We start from the raw sequence: 27109 nt of genomic DNA on the forward strand, positions 1-27109 counted from the left end.
TGATGAAGACAACACATACACCCAGCCCCGTGCCATTGGAATTAACCAATTAAGGTTAAAATCCCCGACCCGGCCGGGAATCGAACCCGGGACCCTCTGAACCGAAGGCCAGTACGCTGACCGTTCAGCCAACGAGTCGGACGGCATATTAGGTTAAATTCAAGTAATGAGAGTGCATTTTGTATACAGCATAATAGATTGTCTTTGTCTTGATTTGCGTAGTTTTCAGTTTACCTATCCTCAAAAGCACATCTTCAGGAGTGGATAAGATTGGAACTGGATTCCCCAATCTTTGGACACGTCCTGAGATCTCTTAACTGCAATTGTGACATTTATTTTATTGTTGTATTTACTTTTATTTGGAAGTCTGTCTTCCAGGCACCTAAAATGTATTTTACATTTTGTGTGGTCACAACATATATAGAGCATGCGCGTAGTTAAGAAACTACTAAGTAAGTCGACATATAGCTCATCACTGATGCTTTATTTAATATTATTTTACTGGGAAGTACGCATTATATAACAGGGTAACTAAATTAAACGGAGTAGTAACTTTGTACGGATCCTTGATTTATATCTATAGGCCTATAAGTTAGTCATTTGTCCTCATGCAATACACACGAGTACACACGTTTAACTCATGACAAAGGGATGCAAAAACAGAATTTCTTAATGTCCCATATTATTATTATTATTATTATTATTATTATTATTATTATTATTATTATTATTATTATTATTATTATTATTCTTGGATTCATATTTTCTTAATACATTAAAAACTATGACTTTTATTATGAATTGATTCAGAATGTTTACAGTTTGTCAAACTCTTCTGTTAAATTTATCTTAATTTTTATATGCGAATAAATAATAATGTTATTATTTTTAGGTCCCGCTAACTACTTTTAGGGTATCCGGAGCCGCCGAAGTGCCGGAAGTTTGTACACCAGGAGTTCCTTTACGTGCGAGTAAAGCTACCGACACAGGACTGACGCATTTGAGCACCTTCACCAGGATCGAACCTGTCAACTTCGGCTCAGCCACTCAGCCCGGCTGCGAATAAATATTTACCAACATTATTTAAAAACATCGTAATTATATAACTGTAGTCAATGAAATAGTCAAATCGCCTTACATATGAACTATGTTGTTGTGTCATAGTACTAAAGTTTGAATTCTATTTTCTCGAAATTCAGTAGATTTTATTTAACAACCTTGAACATACAGAAAATGCTCAGCTTTAAGCTAAGAACCTGTGGTTAGAAAACGATGCATATGTTACATACTATAGAAATATAAAATAAACAAAAATATGCCATTTTTGGACTTGAGGTGGCGACTGTCACATAAATTAATGTATTATTTAATCACTTTTTCATTTGTAACTTAATAAGCAATCTCTCTTCGAAATCTAAAATAAACATAGAAAGATTATCACAAAGTTCTGTTATTTCATCGCAACACGAATCACATTAACGGTACCAGTAAAAGAAAACAAAATGTTTATCTGGCCAAAGAGTGTGCGTAACCCATTAGTTGGCCCACTACCCTACGTCATGTCAGCATGGTGTTAAATGAATAGAATTATTTTGAATAGTCTCTTAGTGAAGGAAACTATCAAAGTTAAATATGCAAAGCTGCAAAATATAATTTTACAGTATGGACAAGAAACACTTGTGACTGCATATTAAACATCAGGGGTTATTCCTATTCAGTCGAAACTAACTCACAGTTAGTCATCTTTTCAAATTCTTTATAATAATGTCCCTTAGTGGAACACATTACGGGAGATAACTCCTCAGAAAAGCATATTCACTATTTCTTTAACGTGACAAATTTCATTTCAGGTCATAATTGCAATTTATACAATTAACTGTAAATTTGAAAATCTGAATCTGATTTCTTCTTGTCTTGTTTTATTCATCCTTATAGATTACTGACACAGAATGTCCAAATTGTTATATTTACTGTAGCTATAGAAAAACAAAGGCTTTAAATAAAAAATAGGTCTCATTTGAAGTTAGTCATCTGTAATGATAATATTCTTATTCTTAACCAGTTATTAACACAAGTACAAGTAGTAAGCATTTTTTATTCTTTGTGTAGTGGAAAGACGATTACTCCTTACTGTCGCAGTTTTAAAATTGCATCAGGTACTGGTAATAGATCAAGGACATCAGAAGATGGCGGTGAATTTGAGTAGAAGTCAAGCTCATTTCTTGGAATGAGCACATCTGTGCATAATTTCATCAAATCCCTTTTCTTTGCAGCAGAGATGTTGAACCTGATGGAGTATGGATGCATACATTGTGATGATAGCGGACAGCTCCTTATCCTCACAAGTGTAAATTCTTGAAAATCATGATGTGTGCAGTCAGTTTTTTATGAAAACTGCACATGTTTCCTCCTTCCGATAGCGTAACCAAACAGAATCATGGAAACTTAATGTCTCTCTTGCATTTGAGAAATAGCATACCGAGCGAGATGGCCGAGCGTTTAGGGTCACACGGCTGTGAGCTTGCATGCGGGAGACGGAGGGTTCGAATCTCACCGTCGGCATCCCTGAAGATGGTTTTCCATGGTTTCCCACTTTCATACCAGGAAAATGCTGGGTCCGTGCCTTAATTAAGGTCGGGCTGCTAAGATCTCAGCCCAAGTCTTTTCGTATCCCATTGTCGCCGAAAACCTTTCTGAGTACTTTAAAACACTTGCAAAAAAAAAAAAAAAAAAAAAAGAGACATTTCACGATGAACTGGTATGAGATAAATTCGTGCTTTCACAAACCTTTAGTTCCGTAAAAGCTATGTCCCATGGACGAATATTTTAGTTCATTACTATTATCGTTCAAATGGTAAAGTCTCGAATATGTATTTTTGAAAAAAAATGTGATATAACACGAGTTCCGTTGTTATTATCAAGGTCCACTGTGATAAACTTATGGAAGTGTACGAAAATAACTGGAATCACTAATAACAATTTTCTGAAACTGTGAGGACAAGTAACTTAAAGCCGTGGTAAATTTGTGAATACAGTAGTCACTTTCGTTTCTTTATCACGGAAGTTTAAGCCGAAATTACGGAACGTGACCACAATAAATTTGCGAATATATTATTTTCGAGAAATGTTTAGTCAAGCAGTTGGTAATAATGTCCAACACGTTAATAATTTGTACACCGGGCTGAGTGGCTCAGACGGTTAAGCCGCAGGCCTTCAAACTCCAACTTGGCAGGTTCGATCCTGGTTCAGTCCGATGATATTTCAAGGTGCTCAAATACGACAGCCCCGTGTCGGTAGATTCACTGGCACGTAAAAGAACTCCTGCGGGACTAAATTCCGGCACCTCGGCGTCTCCGAAGACCTTAGAAAGTAGTTAGTGGGACGTAAAGCAAATAACAATATACCGGTAGTAGTTTGTGCAATACGATAATGCTTCTAATCATGTCTTTTACACTAGTTGGAGCAAGGAACTCCTCTATATTTGTCGTCCTGAAAGAAAAGCCCGCTAAAGATGTTGAATGAATATAAAACATAAGAGAGCTCGCGTTTTGAATGAGGAATTTGTTATGTTTATCTCAGAGAAACATCTTGAAGCGCGTTCAACGGAGCACACCGCACGCCATCTCTCGATCACCTGGTCAACTTTTACCGGTCTCTTTTACTCCAATCATGCAAGAAACTTCCGTCTAAGGCTAAGAGATAGCATTCATACTCATTCAAGTGGCAGCCGACAGTGAGAGTTTTCTAGATGTAAAAGAAGAAAGGTCCGCCTCTGTGGTGTAGTGGTTAGCGTGATTAGCTGCCACCCCCGGAGGCCCGGGTTCGATTCCCGGCTCTGCCACGAAATTTGAAAAGTGGTACGAGGGCTGGAACGGGGTCCACTCAGCCTCGGGAGGTCAACTGAGTAGAGGTGGGTTCGATTCCCACCTCAGCCATCCTGGAAGTGGTTTTCCGTGGTTTCCCACTTCTCCTCCAGGCGAATGCCGGGATGGTACCTAACTTAAGGCCACGGCCGTTTCCTTCCCTCTTCCTTGCCTATCCCTTCCAATCTTCCCATCCCTCCACAAGGCCCCTGTTCAGCATAGCAGGTGAGGCCGCCTGGGCGAGGTACTGGTCATACTCCCCAGTTGTATCCCCCGACCAAGAGTCTGAAGCTCCAGGACATTGCCCTTGAGGTGGTAGAGGTGGGATCCCTCGCTAAGTCCGAGGGAAAAACCGAACCTGGAGGGTAAACAGATGATGATGATGATGATGATGATGAAAAGAAGAAAGACCAATATTGCTAGCGGAATTCCAGAATTTATTCCTTAATTGAACGACCAACGTTGCGATCTTCATTTCAGGGGGTCCTGGGTTCGATAACCAGCCGAGTCGAGAATTTTAGCGCCGTCTGGTTAATTCCTCTGGCTTGGAGACTGAGTGTTTGTGTTTGTCTCAATGCGCAGCACTGAGTAGAGTAGGCATCGGCTCTACAGCTGCAGCTCTACATTCAGAAGGACTCTCACCATCCAACACCCCACCCACGCCATCCTCCCTAATGAAACAACGCTCCGTCCCAACCAGTCCGCCCAACTCCGGCTTCATCATTCACAGGACCCACCACTTCTACTGACACAGTCTATTATTATTATTATTTTTATTATTATTATTATCATCATCATCCGTTTACCCTCCAGGTTCGGTTTTTCCCTCGGACTTAGCGAGGGATCCCACCTCTACCGCCTCAAGGGCAGTGTCCTGGAGCTTCAGACTCTTGGTCGGGGGATACAACTGGGGAGTATGACCAGTACCTCGCCCAGGCGTCCTCACCTGCTATGCTGAACAGGGGCCTTGTGGAGGGATGGGAAGATTGGAAGGGATAGGCAAGGAAGAGGGAAGGAAGCGGCCGTGGCCTTAAGTTAGGTGGGAATCGAACCCACCTCTACTCAGTTGACCTCCCGAGGCTGAGTGGACCCCGTTCCAGCCCTCGTACCACTTTTCAAATTTCGTGGCAGAGCCGGGAATCGAACCCGGGCCTCCGGGGGTGGCAGCTAATCACGCTAACCACTACACCACAGAGGCGGACATTATTATTATTATTATTATTATTATTATTATTATTATTATTATTATTATTATTATTATTAACGATGACGTTGTAATTCAAGCGTTCTGAAATAATTTCAAGCGATGTCTAGTACAGTTTAATAGATTACATTTTTTCGCTAAAATCCCCCAACATTTATGAACACTAAAATAAATTGATCAATAGAAAAAATGAATGCGTGATATGGGTGTAATCAGGGCATATTACATCGAAAATCTTTACAACGATTGATTTGTATATACACTAAATGAAAAATGAAATGAAATGGCGTATGGCTTTTAGTGCCAGGAGTGTCCGAGGACAAGTTCGGCTTGCCAGATGCAGGTCTTCTGATTTGACGTACGTAGGAGACCTCCATGTCGTGATGAGGATGAGATGATGGTGAAGACGGCACATAAACCCAGCCCCCGTACAAGCGGAATTAACGAATTATGGTTAAAATTCCCGTCCCTGCCGGGAATCGAAGCCGGGGCCCTTATGACCAAAGACCAGCCATGGAGCCGGACTGAATATACAGTAAATACCTCATATATTGCCATGCCGGTAGTACAAAAATGTATCCTACATACATTCAGATGCTATTCGATTGTCGCCCCCCTGCGGGGTACTTTTGTCATCACTGAAACACAATTTTATTAAAAGAACATGTTCTAGATCAATTCACAACTGAGAATTGAACAATTTCTGAGTACCGATAATTTCCACACGGGCTCACAACTCGAGATGTATAGAGCGACCACGGGGCCGCAACTCAGCCTGATTTCCCCCCTATGGGTGAGAGCAGAGACTACAAAGTATATCCGCGATAGTCCCTGTCTGTCATAAGAGGCGACTCCGGAGGGCTCGAAACTTGGGAGCGCAGTTTGGCAATGACGGTGTATTGCCTCCTCTTACATGTGCTAGGATACTCTTTCAGTTCCTGTTCTCTTGAAACCCCGACGATATTAGGTCTGCGAGGCGCAGGGAGTCTTATTCCACACCATTCGCGGTACTTCCTTTTCTTTTCTAATACACACATTCATCGACGTGCCAGTCATTTACATTTTTCTATTTTTGTTTTACTTTCCCATTAAAACTCACCATCTCATATGCATTTCATTTTCTGTGTCAGCCTTTTCTCTTAATATTTCTGTCCGACCTCCTTTTGTCAATTCTTGCACTCTTCCGTTGGCCACATAATTAAGTATTTATATTTCGAGAATGTATATGAAAGATGTAGTTAAGCGCGCGGCTGTGAGCTTGCATCCGGGAGATAGTAGGTTCGAATCCCACTATCGGCAGCCCTGAAGATGGTTTTCCGTGGCTTCCCATTTTCACACCAGGCAAATGTCCGACTCGTTGGCTGAACGGTCAGCGTACTGGCCTTCGGTCCAGAGGGTCCCGGGTTCGATTCCCGGCCGGATCGGGGATTTTAACCTTAATTGGTTAATTCCAATGGTACGGGGGCTGGGTGTATGTGTTGTCTTCATCATCATTTCATCTTCACCACGACGCGCAGGTCGTCTACGGGAGTCAAATAGAAAGACCTGAACCTGGCGAGCCGAACCCGTCCTGGGATATCCCGGTACTAAAAGCCATACGACATTTCATTTCACCAGGCAAATGCTGGGGCTGTACCTTAATTAAGGCCACGGCCGCTTCCTTCCAACTCCTAGGCCTTTCCTATCCCATCGTCGCCATAAGACCTATCTGTGTCGGTGCGACGTAAAGCCCCTAGCAAAAAAAGAAAAAAAGATGTAGTTAAATACAGTTGTTGAGTTTGACTGGTATTTTCCATTGATTTGAAGTGGGGCGTACTTCAAATAGTAAACTCCTTTCCTTACCTTGACAGCATCCTCTCAACAAGCGCAAATACAGATTTGGAAATCCAATTTAGAATCAACCGTACTGGAACATCCTTTGCCAAAACTACGATCCCGAGCAGTTGACATTTACGATGCCAATATTGCAACAAAGATCCTCAGTTGTAGTTCCCAGCTGGATCTGAATCCTGGACATACTACAGATGACATATTAAAGAGTTTGCAACAATATCACCAGCGATGTTTAATGAGAATTCTAAATATAACCTGACAAGATAGACGCACAAATGTCAGCGTACTTGAAGAGGCACAGACCATCAGTATAGAAGCCATGGTTTTAAGACGTCAGCTACGATGGACAGGGCATGTAATACGCACGTGTTCCGAAGCACGTGTTTTACTTTGAGTTAACAGTGGGTAAACGTTGTTTGGGAGCTGAGAGGTAGCGATTTAAGGATATTATTAAGGCTAACATGAAGATGTGCCACATTGAAGTTAACAACTAAGAGACCTTAGCCCTCAACCGTCTATCCTGGAAATCATTACTTCATCGCGGCACAGTACTTTTTGAAGAAAATCGTTGGCGAATAGCAAATGATAAGAGGCAACGTAGAAAGGAAGAGGAGCGAAATAAGGGAACAACAGCTGCTCCACCTAGGACTCTGCCATCTTTGTGCCTCCCATACTGGGCTGTACAGCCACCTACGGAGTCGCAGATGAAGAGGAAGACCAACCTACTCCTTTTCGTGTGTTTGCCATTGTAGCCCTAGGGTCGGAAATTGCATTGCATAGCTGATCACTTCGCTGCCCGAGGTGCATCGGTTGAGAACTGCTTCTTCACTTGGACACATGGCTGAAATGAAGTGGACTGGATGAGGCTTTTGGAGAGGATATGAGATCCCAAAGCTTTCTGAGTAAAAAAAAAAAAAAAAAAAAAGGGTAGAGATGGTGGTAGACAATGATGTCTCCGTACACCTTTGGAGTTGCTACAGGAGGGATCAGAGAAGGATGGCACAACAAAATCAACAATGTGTTTGGAAAGCCGAGCCCTAGAATAAATCCATACACTTATTTTTACAATTTGTTTTACATCTCACTGACACAGACAGGTATTATGGTGACGATGGGGTATGAAAGGACTAGGAGTGGAAAGGAAGCGAACGTGGCCTTAATTAAGGTACAGCCCCAGTACTTACCTGGTGTGCAAATGGGAAACCACGGAAAACCATTTTTAGGGCTGCCGACAGTGGGGTTCGAACCTACTATCTCCCGAATACTGGATACTGGCCGCACTTAAGCGAATGCAGCTATCGAGCTCGGTACAATGGAATTCGAACCCACTATCTTCCGAATGCAAGCTGAGAGCTACGTGACGCCAACCGCGCAGCCACGCGCTCGGTACATACATAAATTTATTGGCATATGACATGGAAAGGAAATCTAGTCTTTATATGACACGGAAAGGCGTTTGGAGAAACAAAATGATCATTTTCGTAATGTGCAGGTCTGCAAAGGATAGTTGATGGAGTAGTAAGTGCGAATGGAAGATGGAGAATGCATCTTAACACATTAAATAAATAAATAAATAAATAAATAAATAAATAAATAAATAAATAAATAAATAAATAAATAAATAAATAAATAAATAAATAAAAATGATGATCATAAATAAGAGCTATGATAATATTATAACGTAATCTATATCGGGGATCGACTACTGTATTTAGGATGTTCAATAAAATAGAGATGGGATCAATATTAAGAATAAAAATCTGCATTGAAAAACATGAGCTATATTCTATCAGATGAAGAAATTATTATATAATCTAAACTTAAATCTTCATCTTAAAACTCGGGGCCTTAAATGTTATGTCGTTTCCCTTTTCTTGTACGGTGCGGACACTATCGTTCGTAATAATCAAACGGTTAAAAGTCTGGTGCCATGTCGTATGCTCAGAATATCTTTGATGCATCACGGACATGGTTACGCAGGGCATGAGAAAACAACTAGAAATGACAAAAACCATGAAAGAAAGGAAGATAGCCCAGTAGCGCAGGCAGGATCGGCTGATCGTTGGGTTATGGTTACAAAATGATGATAGAACACAATGAAGGTGCCTGTGCGTGCATGCAAGACTTGTCAATATAAGGACACGGGTATAAGTGAATTATGTTGATAGTCAGATGGCAGTACACTACAAAATCAAGAACAACACGATCGAGGTCAACAGTTTTACAGTTTTACAACCTAAAATCTAACTTTCTTAGAAAATATATTCAACAGATCTGTTAGTTTTACATTTATGTCTCTGAATGTTTATTCTGTTCATTTTCCTTTCGTAAAATTCCCATAGGGTGCGGTCGGGTTCTAACCCCCAGTAACACAGCCTTGGCTTAGCCCTTGCTTCGGCCACATTATTCGTAATTAGAACAACAATCGTACTGCAAGGGATAAAAGGAAGAAGAGGCTCTGCGCGACGGCCCATTTCCTGGTTAGGAAACCTTCGTCAGTGGTCCAGTCCGTCTTCAGCTGAGTTATTTAGAGCAGATTGACCGTCAACTTCCGTTGAGGATATTGCACTTCAACAAAAACAGCCAAAATAAAAATTTTGTTTATGGATATGAATTCTTACTTTCGTACCAAGAGGAAGGCTCTCGCTACTTTGGGTCGTGATATCCTTGGCGTAGTGATATATTCCTAGTCAAACCCACGCAAGGCTGATCTTGACTGAGATTCATAACAATGCATTTACAATGTCACGGTCTGATGGGTACTACAAAATATTCAACGAACTTAAGCAGAGGTGGGAGGAATACGCCAGTCATTGTCTGAGGTCACCGACGGCTGTGTTGTGGAAGTAACTGGACTTGTTGAGAAATGAACGCTTAAAAAAAAAGCGGCATGTGTAACATATATATATAATCAATTTCCGATAGAGTGGGGCAGTGTAGTGAACAAATTATTTGACTTTGTTTTTTCCCGAAACAATCCTACAAAAACGGTCACAATATCATGATTTGGAAATATTGGTCTCTCGCGCTGTGGATGTAATGGCGAACGTTCTACCGTTCCGTCTAGAGTGCCGGGATGGTATGGGGTTGAATTCTATACGCACCTAAACCAAACCCCATGGCGCAACAGCCCCGAAGGGCCATGGCCTACCAAGCGACCGCTGCTCAGCCCGAAGACCTGCAGATTAAAGGGTGTCGTGTGGTCAACACGACGAATTCTCTCGGCCGTTATTCTTGGCTTTCTAGACCGAGTCTATACACACCCATTTCGTATTTATTCAGATGGCTTTTATCCACCATTTGAGCAATCAGAACAGTGTGCGCTATTGATAGTAATCATTAGGGGTAGGATTTTAATTTCTGGCTTGGGAACTGGTTGTTTGTGTTGTCCCAACAATCTCCTCTTTATGTTTCAGACAACACGCCACATTACCAACCACCACAGAAGTGCGCAATAGTGCTTACATCCCTCCACATAGGGTTGGCATCAGGCAGGGTATTCGGCCGTAAAACAGGGCCAAATCCATATGTGTGACACAGTTCGCACCCGCGACTCGCGACAGAATGTATTATGTATAATACCATACAAAATAATACTTTATTAAAATGCAAGAATGGTCTAAAAACTAAAACCATGCTCATAGAATATTTAACTGGCGTAGACTGGCAATGGAAAATGACTGGCGATTATCTCTCAGTAAAGATTTGAATACTCACTTCTGCTGACACGAGAGGAGCATACTTAAAGTAAAGTAAGCCACTCGCCACTAGAGAGAAAATTTGCCACTTGGACAGAATATCAGCGGAATGAAATATAATGTGCCAAACCCTCTAGTTTTCCTGAAAACCATAATCATTTTCTTTGTTCCTTTCCTACTTCTCCATTAACCTTTCCTAAGTCACTCTGTATAGTTTTCATTAGGTCTCTTTGTTCTGCCAGCTGAGCAATTGATTCTTCTAAGCGAGTTATGGCACCAGGTAGGAATTTATGTACAGAATCTTCGCCGTAGTGTCAATTTTAGAAACTAGTTCATGTGCAAACTTGATAGATAATTCATCGCTGCTGTGAAATGTGTCAGTGAACTTCAACACATCAGTAGTTGTACCCTTCTAACCAGGTATAATACCCCCATCTTCTTGAAAGTGGAACAGGAGGCGAAGGAACTTCCGGAGCTTCAGATTTGAAATATGCCACCCTAGGGAATATCTTCTTGATACATTCTGTAAGCCAGTCAACTTCTGGGAACTGACTCCAAACTTCTTCGGCAACTCTATACAAAGCGTGCGCAGTACATGCCCTATGTACCATTTTTGAGCTTGTAGAGAAGCATCAGTTTTGACCATATATGGTGCAGAATCGGTCAACAATAGAACTTCGTTGTCATGTCCAATGCCATTGGGGTATAATAGGCCCGAAGAGCTATCAAATATGTTACTAACTTTTGAACAAATAACTTTTTGCAACTGTTCACAGTTAACTTTAAAACATTCACTTGGAATATTTTCTTCCAACTTAACGTTAACAACATAGCGTCCTAGTGAGTCTGTACTTTCGTCTATACACACCCAGTTTTTCCTGTCACCTTTGCCATAATAACCAACAAAATGACAAATCCATCTTAAATATGATACAGAACTCCTAACGAAATTGTAATTATGTTTATGGTAACATTCTTGGAAGAAGTTTGTTTGTAGAGACTGAAGAACTACTACTCACTGACTTACTGTATGTTCAGTGCTGCCAACAAAGCAAAGTCATCTCCGTACAGACTATGAAGGCCCTTGGAGGGGTGGAAGGTAAAGGCTTCCACCATTCGTAACCTCGGTACGTGATGGGGGTAGAGTGGTTGGCCGCCTTTGCCCCCAGGAATTAACCTGGTACTCATTTTTGGTGCAGGCTGAGTGAATCTCAGTGTTGCCAACAAGAAATTAATTCCTCATTTGCAAATGATAACGATTCTGCAGTTAGTTACAATTAATGTTATCGTAAGTATAGAGCACGTTATTCTGTCTGTTAAATGTCCCTCTGGACAGGGTCAGTAGGAGACATCCACGGTATCCCCTGCCTGTCGTAAGAGGCGACACGGACAATCCCAGGGGCTTTCACCTTGAGAGCGTGGGTTGTTGACCACAGGACCCCAGATGAGTCTGGCATTGCTCCCACTTATGCCAGTCTCGTCCTATTCAGCCTCAACCTCAGAATCAGATTATCATCGATATGCAAACAAAACGTTTCTTTGGACACACTATGCGACGTGGGAATGCCAGCACAGAAAAACTCATCATTCTTGGAAATGTTCCCAGCAAGAGAAATCGTTGACGAGTTCCCATTCGATGGTCGAACATGATCAACAGTGTAACTGAGTTTGGCGCAGCACGTCCGGCCGAGGACCGCAAGAGATGGAGACAACTGACCAATAGCCTCTTCGGAGATGACGATCCTCAGAACTGAGGGAACGATAAGAGAGAAATGATACAGAATGTTTTCAGGGATTTTTTTACAAGTTGTCTTATACCGACGATGGAACAGGAAAGAGATAGGAGTGGGAAGGAAGCGGTCGTGGCCTTAATTAAGGTACAACCTCAGCATTTGCCTTGTGTAAAAATGGGAAACCCCGGAAAACCATCTTCAGAGCTGTCGGCAGTGGGGTTCGAACCCACTATCTGCCGAATACTGGATACTGGCTGCACTTAAGCGACTGCAGTTATCAAGATCGGTATCAGGGATTCACCCGATCTTTTTACCCTTTTAATGCGCGAATTGTAATGGACAGTGTGTGAAGAATATCATAAAAAATGTGTAGAATGGAACAATTTAAGACGAAGAAATATAAATTATAACCTACTATGTTACCTATTGTTTGAAACTACGCAGGTGAGACACGTATGGGAGCTATCTTGAGAGTAGAGCCTAAGGTAAAGAAAGGTAAAACTAAAGTAGTATTTTCGAAGGAAGTCGAGAGTTTAAAGTTATCTGAGTAACAAATTATATCTTAAGGGAAGTTTGTGAATAGACTATACGGTATTATAGCCTGGCACAGAATGACGTGGTACATGGGGTCGTCTCGAGGGTTACGCAAAATTGTTGTAACTTCTGACTATTTTCGGCGAATAGTTCAGAAAAGAGTTGAGCCACAGCATTCTCAAGAAAGTCTTGTTTAGATTTAGTGTTTTTGTCTACCGCTACACAGAGTCACCTTTCTGAACTATTCACTCTAAAATATGTGTCAGTTTGACTAGGTATGTAAAAATGCTTACATATGCTGCGTTGTTCCTTTTCGTTTTTGTTTCGAAATCCACTCATTCACTCCAATTTGTCTTCAATAGCAGTACCATGATAATTGTTGCACTAATAATACACATCGTTGCTAGGAAATGAACAACTCGTTATTCCACTCACGAGAGAACCGCGTTTCCTTGTGAAGGGAACAGAAGACTCCAATGGTCGAATAACTGAGTTGTCATAATCACTGAAAATACCAGGGATTGCTCACCGCTCAGTTTTGGAATTCTTCTGTAAACTTTACTCCGAAGGAGTTGCGAGGTTTCCTTTGCCCAGCGATGATAAATATAATACATTGTTGTTATTATTGAGGAACAGGATGGTTAGCGGCTTAGCTGCTTGCCTGTCATCCCGGCGACTGTGGTTTGATTCCGGTATTGCTGGGGCGGGATTTTCAGTTGAAAGGGCGTGTGACCTTACATCCCCAGCCGCAACTCTTTCATGTCTCAGTGTGTGAGCAACCGGGGTGAGCTGCGCAAGATGGTGACGTGTTCTTTTAAAATTTCCTGTGGCTATTTCTAGCCGAGTATAGCCCTTGTAAGGCAGACCCTCTGATGAGGATGGGCGGCATCTGCCATTTATAGGTAACTGCGTGTTACTGTGGTGGAGGACAGTGTCATGTGTGGTGTGTGAGTTGCAGGAATGTTGGGGACAACACAAATACACAGCCCCCGAACCATTGGAATTAACCAATGAATGTTAAAATCCCCGACTCGGCAGGGAACCGAACCCAGTGGTGGCGATGATGATTGTAGTTAATATTATTTGGTATGCAGCAAAAATCGTTTGTTATTTCTGGTATAATTGCTGTACTCTCGTACTTCGGGGGTACAAAAGTAAAACAATTGGATTTTGTGGGTACGCCAACCAAAAAGTTTAATACCACTGGTGTAGAATATAGACTAGACTTTTTTGAAGAAAGGTCAGCCCATCTCGAATTTAAAAATACATAGTGTAACGTCGTTCTTGAAGGCGTTTTGCTCATGCTTGACTCTGCATTGAAGTGAAACATTGACGTTAGCTGGTGCTGACAGGAAGAGAAGTATTTGAAATGTGATTTTACGGAGGAATGTAGAAGTTCAGGTGGATAGATAAGAACACAAAATCAGAATCGATCTAGAGGAGAGAGAAATTTGACAGAACTTATCCAAAGCAGAGGGAGACTACTTTACTTATTCTCGGAGTGAAGTGTATGGGGACATAATTATGGCCTGGATTCTAGTAGGTGTAGGTGGTAGAGGTGAAGTGTATGGAAGGCCATAAGGACTGATGTCCCACACAATATACCAATGTCGGCACTACTGAATTAATTTGACTAAGTGTCGAGAAAGTAACAACACACCGTTGTGTCTATGACTGTGTTTAAGGATGAGACACTGTTTCATACTACCTACGTAAGATAAGTAAAACACAAGGGAGAAGATTTACTAAAAATATGCTGCGTAACTTTGTATTGAGAGTAAGAACCCAGAGTGTCATCTATCCTAACAGAATTCAGAAAAAGCACACATGGCAATGTTTTACTTTCTACCTCCAGACCTAATGGCCTACTTGAAATTAGTAAGCAGTCGTGATAGACAAAGGAACATATTAGGTCACAGGTTCGTAGACCGTTACGTTCACGTACAGGGAAGTATGCCTTATTCGGAGGTTCTATTCCACTGGGTTAAATCGGTTACATTCAGAGGTCAAAACAGATCATTCCCCTACTCAAGTACATGATGATTAATTACTCGTTTGACATAAAGCTTCTTATACTTGATAATTAGGCTGAAAGTGTAAAATATAAAGGTCGTATGTCCCGTTATCTACGTTGCAAACTTAACTGGGTTATAAATAGAAGACGTACTATAAATCAATATGCCTCGTGACATAATGACACACACTACGTAGGCCGTAATAATGTATTTCAAAATGTTCTTCGTTGTTTGGTCAAACCAATATTCGTTCTGAAAAGTTAAGTATAAAACCAAACCAAACCCCATGGCGCAATAGCCCCGAAAGACCATGGCCTACCAAGCGACCGCTGCTCAGCCCGAAGGCCTGCAGATTACGAGGTGTCATGTGGTCAGCACGACGGATCCTCTCGGCCGTTATTCTTGGCTTTCTAGACCGGGGCCGCTATCTCACCGTCAGATAGCTCCTCAATTGTAATCACGTAGGCTGAGTTGACCTCGAACCAGCCCTCAGATGCAGGTAAAATGCCTGACCTGGTCGGGAATCGAACCCGGGGCCTCCGGGTAAGAGGCAGGCACGCTACCCCTACACTGCGGGGTCGGCGAAAAGTTAAGTATATGTGGCAAAAAATGCAGGGTAGATCAGAAGTCAAGCATGAATTGAACCCGGCCGGCTCGGTAATTTTAATTGCATCTCATCAGTTCAGACTATCAACCACTACAGAAACACGCAACAGTGCCAAGGTCTGTTCTGTACACAGAAAGCTTGGGCTTCAAGAAGCTGTACAAACGATGGGTTCCGAAATTGCCGACGGAAGAACACAAAATAAAGAGATATGCCAGTGCTTTGATATTTTTTATCCAGTACCATGAGGAAGGGTATGATTTATCGGACCACTTCGTAACTTATACATGGGTGTTTTAAGGGACGCCTGATATCAAGCAGCAATCGATGTAGTGACAACACCCTATCTATGCGTCTGAAACTAAGTTCAAACATTCTCAACCTACAAGAGTGTGGCAACGGTGTTTTGGGACAGGCACAGGGTTCTGCTGTTGGACTCCATGCTGTAAGTAGCGATTGTAAATGCAGCTTCCTACTGCCTTACGTTGGGAAAGCTTAGACGTGCAATCGAGAATAAACGCCGTGGCCTCTTGTCTGCTGGATTATTTATACTTCATGACAATGCGAGGTACAATTCAGCTGTTTAAACGCAGGTACCCATCCAGTCCTTTGGGTGGCCGCACCCTTCGTACAGCTCCGACCGCGGGGCCGAGTGCCTCAGACGTTTCAGGCGCTGGCCTTCTGACCCCAAGTTGATAGGTTCGAACCTGGCTCAGCCCGGTAACGAACTCCCCCGGTACTAAATTCCGGCACCTCAGCGTCTCCGAAAACAGCAAAAGCAGTTAGGGGGACGTAAAGGTAAAACATTATTATTATTGTTATTATTATTATTATTATTATCATCATCATCATCATCATCTGTTTACCCTCCAGGTTCGGTTTTTCCCTCGGACTTAGCGAGGGATCCCACCTCTACCGCCTCAAGGGCAGTGTCCTGGAGCTTCAGACTCTTGGTCGGGGGATACAACTGGGGAGTATGACCAGTACCTCGCCCAGGCGGCCTCACCTGCTATGCTGAACAGGGACAAGGAAGGGATAGGCAAGGAAGAGGGAAGGAAGCGGCCGTGGCCTTAAGTTAGGTACCATCCCGGCATTCGCCTGGAGGAGAAGTGGGAAACCACGGAAAACCACTTCCAGGATGGCTGAGGTGGGAATCGAACCCACCTCTACTCAGTTGACCTCCCGAGGCTGAGTGGACCCCGTTCCAGCCCTCGTACCACTTTTCAAATTTCGTGGCAGAGCCGGGAATCGAACCCGGGCCTCCGGGGGTGGCAGCTAATCACGCTAACCACTACACCACAGAGGCGGACATTATTATTATTATTATTATTGCAGCTCCGACCTTGCGCGTAGTGACTGCCATCTTTTTATGCACCTGAAGAAGTTTCTCGGTGGCAAGCGTTTTCACATCGATGACAAAGTGAAAAGGATGATTCAAAAATGATTTTCATCGTAGGTGGCAGATTCCTACGACGAGGGTCTATAAAAGTTTGTCCCATACATAAGTATGGCTCTAATGTAGCTGAAGGTCTGTAGAAGTGAATATAACACCACCACCAAAAGTAAATAACAAATAATATGCAGTGATTCTTGTTTTATTGGCAAAGGGTTCTTAATTAAAAGTAGCCTTTATATTTCAAGTTACGTGTAAACCGACCGAGGCTGACATGATGACATAATTTTTAATAACTGTGCTTTACTTTTAGCGTCGAATATAAGGTGACATTTCGGTTCTTTATTGTAAGCACTCTGAAATGTCAACACCACTGTGCAGGGATTCGATGTTTTAAACTTGAGCGTCATACAAACAATGCTATACTCGGCCAGAACGATTTATAATTGCAGTGAGCATATTATTATTATTATTATTATTATTATTATTATTATTATTATTATTATTATTATATACACTTTTCCAGAGAAAATATGGGTAGTAACGGGGCACGGGATGCACCAAGTACCTTACAATAATTAAAGTATTTACTCATTATAACACAAACATAGATGTACAGGTACACGGAATCTTCATTCTTGCGAGAGGAACGATCCACAATGTTGCATGTTGACAGGAGGACAGAATGTTGCATAATTTTGTAGATGTTCGGTGGAAGACCCAGTTCTTGCAGACTCTTGTGAAGTGTGTGTGGAATGAGGCTGTTGACTGACAGAATCACACGGACTATCCATACCAGTTTCATCTTCCAGATACCGGGCGAGTTGGCCGTGCGGTTAGGGGCGCGCGGCTGTGAGCTTGCATCCGGGCGATAGTGGGTTCGAACCCCACTGTCGGCAGCCCTGAAGATGGTTTACCGTGGTTTCCTATTTTTACACCAGGCAAATGCTGCGGCTGTACCTTAATGAAGGCCACGGCCGCTTCCTTCCCACTCCTAGGCCTTTCCTATCCCACCGTTCGCATAAGACCTATCTGTGTCGGTGCGACGTAAAGCAAATAGCATAGCATATTCCAGATCCTCTTGATATCTTCTGCAAGTTTTTTGTACTTGCAGACTTTTTCATGGTACTTCCTGTCGATGTTGGTGTCATTAGGGATTGCGATGTCAGCAATGAAAGTTGTCCCAGTTTTCTTGTTTACCAATATGATGTCTGATCTGTTATGGTTGACTGTTTTGTCTGCCACTACAGCAGTATCCCAATAAAGCTTAATCGACTCGTTCTCCAGGAATGGTGTTGGGTGGTACTTGTAATAAGGGATACGCTCCTGAGTTAATTGGTTTTCCTGAGCAAGTGCCTGGTGTGTAATTCCCGCGATATGCTTGTGCCATCTCGGGTATTCTACAGAGGCAAGTACTGGGCAGCCTGCAGTGATATCGTCGATGGTCTCGAGATGAACGGAGCATCGTCTGCTTTTATCGGAGATTACGCTGGTGTCTTTGATGATGCACTTTTTGCAATTGTTTGTGGCTATTACTTGGTATTATACAGCAACTGCCAATTATTATTATTATTATTATTATTATTATTATTATTATTATTATTATTATTATTATTATTATTACTGTACGTTCCTTTAACTACTCCTACGATCTTTAGGAACGCCGAGGCACCGGAAGTTTGTCCTGCAGAAGTTCCTTTACGTGCTAGTAAATCTGCCGACATGAGGCTAACGTACTGTATTTAAGCACCTTCAAATACCACAGTACTAAGCCGGAATCGAACTCTCTACTCAAAGTATGAAGTGCTGCTGATTTATGAACTTGCTCTTTAAAACGCACCAAGCACGCTGATGTAACTCCAGCTGTGTACGAGGTGCGTAATACAGGCGGGGGAGGGCGTAGTCGTAGAAGATCACAACCATGAACTAACGGGTCTGAGCCTCCGCCACACGCCGCCGACCGAACAAACTGCAGGTACTGCAACTTACCTGACTCAGCTGACACTCGACAACGAGGCCAAATTTTATACTAGACAATACGAGACTTAAAAACCCGTCCTTGTCAAACACTATGCTACAGGGCTGAGATCAGAGGTTCGAATAACGGAATAGACACCGTCAGTCTTTATGTGTGTTTTGTCCATCCTCTTGTAGCAAGAGTTTATTACCTAAGGAATACAAAACAAACTTAGCGCCCAAAATACTGCAGTGAAATACAATAAGAAATATTTTTTTTGCTATTGGCTTTACGTCGCACCGACACAGATATGTCTTATGGCGACGATGGGAAAGGAAAGGACTAGGAGTGGGAAGGAAGCGGCCGTGGCCTTAATTAAGGTACAGCCTCAGCATTTGCCTGGTGTGAAAATGGAAACCACGGAAAGCCATCTTCAGGACTGCCGACAGTGGGATTCGAACCTACTATCTCCCGAATACTGGATACTGGCCGCACTTAAGCGACTGCAGCTATCGAGCTCGGTAAGAAAGATTTCATAAAACTATAGTTTATTATACGATTTCTATATACAAAAGTATATAGGGCTGGTATTTAAAAGGCACCTTTCATTTCCTCCGCCCGCCACTTTTTCCGGTCACGGGCGTGAACTGTTCACACAAGTTTTATGACTAGATGCCCTTTCAAATGCCAACCCTATAAAGAGGAATTTATTCAGTATTGCGCGTTTCTGTGTGATGGTTGGTAGCGTGATGTGTGGAGAAGTATATATTGAAAGAAACACATATTTCCCGAGCCACAAGAATGAACCAAGTGCAGGTAAAATCTCCGAACCTGTTAGGAATCGAGCTCGGAACCCTCTAAAGCGAAGACAGTGACATTGACCATTCAACCAACGGCCGGACATAAAATAAGTATAATAAGGTTAACGCCCAAGGGCGACCTGCACGTCTGTGATAATGAAGTAGGGAAAGTGTGAAATCCGGTGCCGGCTCATAGCCTACTCTTATGGAATAATACCAAGGGTTTGTATCAGAACGAATCCCCATCAACAGTGACATGTTTCCTCACTCCTCATGAACACTGCCGAGAGGTTTGGATTTGAACCCGGAGTTTTGGTACGCAATCTAGTGATTAGAAATTGTATAGCATATGGCCATTTATCCTACCCTGCCGGCCAACATTGTAATGGTGATTTTTTTCTCCACGAACAGTATTCGAACCAACTAACCATATAGGCTTGACGCATTACAGATCATGGCCACAAGCAGGGATAATAATAATAATAATAATAATAATAATAATAATAATAATAATAATAATAAGAGAAACATAGATTTTAATATAGACTGGTCTTTCAGCGTTCAGCCTCTGAGTCTCTATGAAGATACTAACGAAACCTCTGGCACCTATAACCCATGAATGACCTTGGTCTACAAGATGACTGCTGCCCACCCAAATTGCCCGATTGTCACGTGGTCAGCCGTATGCGTGGACGGGTCTGCTATTTTTCATGAGAGGGAGCACCTCAGTTGTTTTCATGAACCCCGTTGCAGTCCTCATTCCAGAATTAAAATCCTTACATTCCGAAATTAAATCCGGCGTTTCCGAAAAAGATTCAGACCACTACACCACACGGGTCTTATGGTGACGATGGAAAAGGAAAGAGCTAGGACTGGGAAGGAAGCGATCATTGTTGCCCCAGCATGTGTCTGGAAGTGAAAATGGGAAACTACATAACACCATTCTCAGGACAGCCGTATGCAGAGGTTGGCTCCATAGCTGCAGCCCGTTAACACGTCCAGGCGGCCTCACCTGCTATGCTGTGGGAGATGGGAAGAATAGGCAAGGGAAGGAAGCGTCCGTGGCCTTAAGTTAAGAACCATCCCGCCATTTGAATGGAGAAGAAGTAGTCAACCAAGGAAAACAACTTCGAGGGTGGCTGAGGTGGGAGTAGAACCCCTTCTGAATGGACACCGTTCCAGTCCTCGTGCCACTTTTCAAATTTCGTGGCAGAACCGGGAATCTTTTTTTTTATTTGCTAGTGGCTTTACGTTGCACCGACACATATAGGTCTTATGGCGATGATGGGATAGGAAAAGCCTAAGAGTTGGAAGGAGGCGGCTGTGGCCTTAATTAAAGTACAAACTCAGCATTTGCCTGGTGTGAAAACGGGAAACCATCTTCAGGGCTGCCGACAGTAGGATTCGAACCCACTATCTCTCGGATGTAAGCTCACTGCCACGCGGCTCTAACCGTCGGCCAACTCACCCGGTAAGAGCCGGGAATCGAACTCGGGCCTCGGAGGGGGGGGGGGGGGTATGGCAAATAATCACACTACACTAACCACTACACCACAGAGGTGGACTTCTACATTATCTACTACTCATTTTTTCTGCTGCTTGGCACACGGGTTCCGCTAAAAACAACCGGTATACAATTTAGCAAAAGGAATCTGGACCGATTTTTCTTTTTACTTGAGGTACGTTTCGTGGAACAGCATGTAGAAAAACGCCAATATCACGTTGCGTTAACAGGATAATTACGTATAATTCTCGGCATATTTTAATATCGAATGAGACTATCTATTGACTAGCACCTGATTGGCCCTCAGATAACAATTCAATTCGGCTGACCTTGGTTTGTGAATAACAGCCAAGTAACAAAAAGAGAGAACTCTCACACCGGCTCTGTTGATCATATTATACTTCACATGATGAAATATTGTAATATACTTACGGGATTTGCATGACGATTCTGGTTCTGTATTCGAATTTATCCGCCCCTTTACCCTGTGGATGAGGGCGGTAGAATACATTGAGGTTGTACCCGAGCTGGTTGCAACTAAAAGGTGTAACCCCAGGAGCGTCAATTGGCGACCACCGGGCCTCTAGACGAGCCTGCCAATGTTTCCACTTACTTTACCACATTTCTCGCTTTCCTCTTTCCCATCCGGCCTCCCTTGCCCAACTCTTATAGTGCCGATGGTATTAGGTTCGTGAGATTTGCCTATATTCCTATTTTTCGAGGATTAGGAGCATTTTTCCCTTAAGAGGGGATTGTCACTTCGCAGTACTTCCCTTTGAAACAATAAATAGCACCACTAATTAAATTCGTTGCTAACATGCGCAGTCTGAAGCAGTCTTAATACTATGTATTCTTAATAATAATAATAATAATAATAATAATAATAATAATAAATATAATAATACAGATACTATAAATCACTTCACACATAACTAACAGATACTTTGAACCACTTCACACGTAACTAATCGATACTATAAATCACTTCACACGTAACTAATAATAATAATAGATATTATGTGCTTCACTCTCTTTTAAGAACTGTCGGCATTAAAGAGTTTCAAAGCCTGTGCCAGAATATTGTCCTTTAAATTATTTGATACATATCTCTCGTATTTACGTATTGATAAATACTGATTGCTGACACAGGGATTCGATCCCCAATTATTGGGCACAGGTGGGGAGCATTTTTCAGTCGACCATGCTGATAATTGATCAAGCAATGCTGTCGACCCAGCCAAAACAATAACAGACTATCGGGATTACATACTAGTGTAGACAGTGACCATCCTCAACATGCTTTATAATGTATTTACATCTCCACAGACTCTTCAAGAAATGCTTGGAGGAGAGATTATATAAAGTTCTGCTACCCAGTACTTAAATTGCAGTAACTACAAATTTAAAGACTACGACAGACACTACGATGATACAGGTCTTCAAGCATTAAATCACTACGCAGATAAGTACACGAGATGGCAACAACAACAACACAATTCATAGATATATATTACTCATCGCACGCACGATGAAATAAGAAGTAATTTAAGAACAATATATTATTAACGCACACCTGTAATTGTGAAGGAACTGGCGATGCAGTTCGAAGAATCAATGGTTGTCGCAGAACTGAAATTAGCACAACTTGATAGACACTTGTCAGGGGCATCCTCTTTTCCTCTAAGGTTATAAGGAGCATTTCTTAATGCTGAAGTACATCACACTTAATACCGATACAATCATTGTTTCGCTCTAATTTCTCCGACAGAGTGAGAAGAATGCACCGCTAATTTGGCGCGACATAGGAATAATCTAATCACTGTTTTAACATAAACGTTAATCGTGGTTTTCTCTGAATTCACACCGGGGTAAACATTGAAGAATAAACCAACATGAGACTGTTTCGAACACATTACATACGTCAATTTTACAGCAAGTACAAGTATTAGACACAGTATAACATATAAAAATAAGATAATACTCACATCCCCAGTCCTTGGGCCACACATCGGTCATGGACATGATGCCATTGTCGTCCGTCTTCCGCAAGTCTCCGCCCCCGCAGAGAGTGGCGGTGTTCTCTTGCAGCTTCCAGTTCTCCCGGCCGGGGGTTGGACTTACTTCTCCCACGCCATCTGGTGAGGGCGTCTTAGAGGTCTCTTCGACCAGTTCCTCCTCCCGTAGGAAGAACATGCCTGGAGGCTTTTGTGACACTCTGTAAGGCCCTACGAGACCTACTATTCCTCGCGGCCGACTGAGCAGCCCTGTAGGGTCCCCTGTGGCCTCCTGCTCCGCACTGCTCCATCCCGGACTGCTAGTACTGGCCCCACCCTTGGTCACGGCCGAGTACATGGGGCGCAACACGCTACTATGATCGTGACTTTTGGTGGCCGCTTGGATCCAGCGAGGATGGCCACCGCTCTTACTGCCGACTGACTTGTTGCTGTCTCTACTGTCGACTGTGAAGCTCGCTAGTTCCGCTACCATCACGGCTTCTCTCTCACTAGCTCGCTCTGTCTTACTTGCTAATTAACAGTGCATTATTATTATCCTTACGATGCAAATCGTTTTAGCAGTCTTGACACACACTTACCATAACCGTAACAGAGGCATGTAATTCCTTCCTCTAAATATTACCACACACTCACTCACACTTCCTCAATGGCACGTGAACTGACTCCTACTTCCGGTGCACTGTAAACTTCTCCCGAAACACACTTTTACCTTTATGAGGACTTCCTGTCTGTAACGTGACTTCGTACGCTCACTTGTGAATGATCACAATTCCTCTTTGTTGGATTATTTTCACTTGTGTTTATGTTACTTTAGCACACTTGGTTTATATTGGTTACTATCTGACCATAAGAAGTGACAGCACAACCAAGAAGAACAGAATGTTCAGGCAAAATCTTGGTAATTAGTAACAGGAGCAGATATTTTTTTCTATAATTCACTAAGAACTTTGAACGATATTCGAAACCAAGGTGGGATGGTTTATAATTTCTTCTCAATACTTTGAAGATCTTACATGCAACACTTCTGGTAATTCAGTGACCTTATCTTCATGTAACAGTAAGAGGTTTTCTCTCGGAAATTGAAAGCCTCATAGAAAACCTACTGTGATACGTGAACTTCCTCCAAAGACGTTAGAACTTGGGTAAGTGACGGTCTACTTGGGCAGAACCGAACCTTGCCTACTCGGGCGGGTGCGATAGTCCGTATAGGGTGAGAGCCACTAGCCGAGTGCCCGTGATGGCACTCAAGGTTGTGGCCATACACACATCATGACGGAAGTGCTGGCACATTGTCGTGAATTGGGAGCGACATTGCATGCACAATGAGAGAACGTCCCTTAACGGCCGAGACCTTGCGTGACCTGGAGACACCTCAGTATGTGCTCCGAATACTGCATGGCCTTCCCCACTAACTGTTTTCTCCAATGACCGTTTGTTTATAGAATGTGAGAATTCTCAGGGACTTATTTGGTATACGCACTCTTTCCTCTGATATTGATAATATGATTGGGTGTTTCCAGGTCGGTGCTTATTTTATAGGAACGAAAGTATAACGCTGATTTACAAGGGGTAGATATCTGACATGATGTTTACCGTTTCTAGTGCAATTTTTCATGCTGATTTCAAATCCGAAAACCGTTTTGCTCTATCGCGTTAGGTTTTGAAGATGTTGACAAAGTTTTATTTTTCATAAACAGCATCCATCGAGAACTATTTTCATTATATTTCGTTATTTTTCATACAAAGCCGAGCATTCGCATTTGCTTATTTTTTATTTTCAGTGAAAGTGGACATTACGGCGTCGATAAGTTCACCATATCTGTTTTGCTACGTGTGAGGCTATGTAATAGATAAATCCAATATGTGGCATCTTAGCTAAAGCCATGTTCATTAGTACTTCATGTAGCAACCAGGGCTTTAGTGAAACTTCTGTCACCGGGCGAGTTGGTTGTGCGGTTAGGAGCGCGCAGCTGTGAGCTTGCATCCGGAAGATAGTGGGTTCGAATCCCACTGTCGGCAGCCCAGAAGATGATTTTCCGTAGTTTCTCATTTTCACACCAGGCAAATGCTGGGGCTGTACCTTAATTACGGCCACGGCTGCTTCCTTCCCACTCCTAGCCCTTTCCTATCCCATGTCGCCATAAGACCTATCGTTGTCGGTGAGACGTAAAGTAAATTGAAAAAAAGAGATTTAATTTTGTTTTGATTTCTTCTTAGGTGCTAAATTTAATATGACCTAAGATATATACAAAAGCATGATGAAAAAATTTCTGTAGAAAATATAATTTCGAGTAGAAGTTGAAGGACTTAGAAACTGCACACTACCGCAGGGCCAGGACTAAGACGTTATCAGAACTGTGTATTTCTTACAACACTGAGTTGAAAGAGTTAAATTTGCATGAAATGTGAACGCAAAATCTGCTCAGTCCCACTTACACTCCAATAAATAGCAACAAAGTTTTCAACCCATAGTTAGCTAGGTCAGTGGAGTGTGGATAGACTATGCAACATGAAATCATAATTGTGGTTGAGCCCAATAGTTGTTGCTGTATGGTGGAGCAGAATGGCATTCGGAAAAGCAAATATCTGGAAACATCTAAATGAGAGGAATCGATAGAATTTGAGATCAAACTTAGCTTACAGTACATTTAGTGACAACTTATGAGGTATTTCCTAATGCTTAACTAATCTATTTAACAAAAAAGTAAACTATAACATGTCGCTCAATGACCACTCCAAGAAATGCAGGTGAAGGTTTGCCCATAGCCCTCAAGATATTCTGTACTTAACGGGTTGCACACAGTTAATGAGCAATATTTACGTAAAGATATTGGCGAAACTAAACGATTAAAAATGACAGGCGTCTAGAGACAAAACTGCAATTTCTAACACACCTAGGGGAGGGAGTGACATGTAAAAATAATTGAAATCGACCGACATTAGTGTCGCTGAGATAGATTGTGATACTATGGATGCAACGTAAGTCCAATAATATTGTTATTTGTTTTCCGTCCTACTAAATACTTTTACGGTTTTTGGAGACGCCGATGTGGCCACGGCTGGTCCGTGGTCAACAGCTCTGCACTCCGACCGGCCGACCGAGCAGAGGAGGGGTGGCCACGGCTCTACCGTGGTTCTACGCCTGTGTGTTCGGGAGAGTGAGAGGGGCTCCACCCCACCGTCGGCTGTCCTGAGAATGCTTTTCCATTCTCCTGCACTCAGGCGAATATCGTGACAGTTCCTAGCATAGGCTACGGCCGCCAACCCTTTCATCTTCACCGCACATCTCATTCTCCAATTCAAATCTTCTGGCCTGAGAGACGGCGCCACCGTCTAGGAGCCCCCCCCCCCATTCAGGGTAGGAATCAAAACAATGTCGTAGTAGTACTTTGAACAATAGTGGGTCTCGGTCGCGGCTGGTCCGTGGTCCAACAACTCTGCACTCCGACCGGCCAACCGAGCAGAGGAGGGGTGGCCACGGCTCTACCGTGGTTCTACGCCTGTGTATTCGGGAGACGGAAAGGGGCTGCTCCCCACCGTCGGCTGTCCTGAGAATGCTTTTCCATTCTCCTGCACTCAGGAGGAATATCGTGACAGTTCCTAGTATAGGCCACGGCCGCCAACCCTTTCATCTTCATCTCATTCTCCAACACAAATCTTCTGGCCTGAGAGACGGCGTCACCATCTACGAGGCCCACCTCCCCCCTCCAGGGGAGTAGCTTTGAACAAGGTCAAAAGTTTAGATTGTTCTAAACGCTGGTTCAAATCTCAACATGACAGAATACTACAAGTTTATCAATCAATGTTACCAGATTGAGAGAAACTTCCCAAAGACGAGGAAGAAACAGACGTTGTTTTGGAAGAAGGGACATTTTCTGTAATGTAATATCTGAGAGCTTGGGTCACTATAACGTCCCTGTACACTTGTCTATAAAATATTACACCGTTTCTTTAGT

General features: G+C 42.7%; 1 protein-coding gene across 1 annotated transcript in view; it reads right to left on the reverse strand.

Moving 5' to 3' along the window:
- The window catches only part of LOC136867119 (proton channel OtopLc), a 261050-nt gene extending 237472 nt beyond the window's left edge, over positions 1 to 23578 (reverse strand). Inside the window, exon 1 of the mRNA XM_067144223.2 lies at positions 23124 to 23578. Coding sequence (XP_067000324.1) covers positions 23124 to 23490 — 367 coding nt within the window. The 5' untranslated portion in view covers positions 23491 to 23578. The remainder of the gene's footprint in view (positions 1 to 23123) is intronic.
- Positions 23579 to 27109: the final 3531 nt, after the last annotated feature.

The sequence above is a fragment of the Anabrus simplex genome, chromosome 3 (assembly GCF_040414725.1).
Source record: "Anabrus simplex isolate iqAnaSimp1 chromosome 3, ASM4041472v1, whole genome shotgun sequence".
NCBI lineage: Eukaryota > Metazoa > Arthropoda > Insecta > Orthoptera > Tettigoniidae > Anabrus > Anabrus simplex.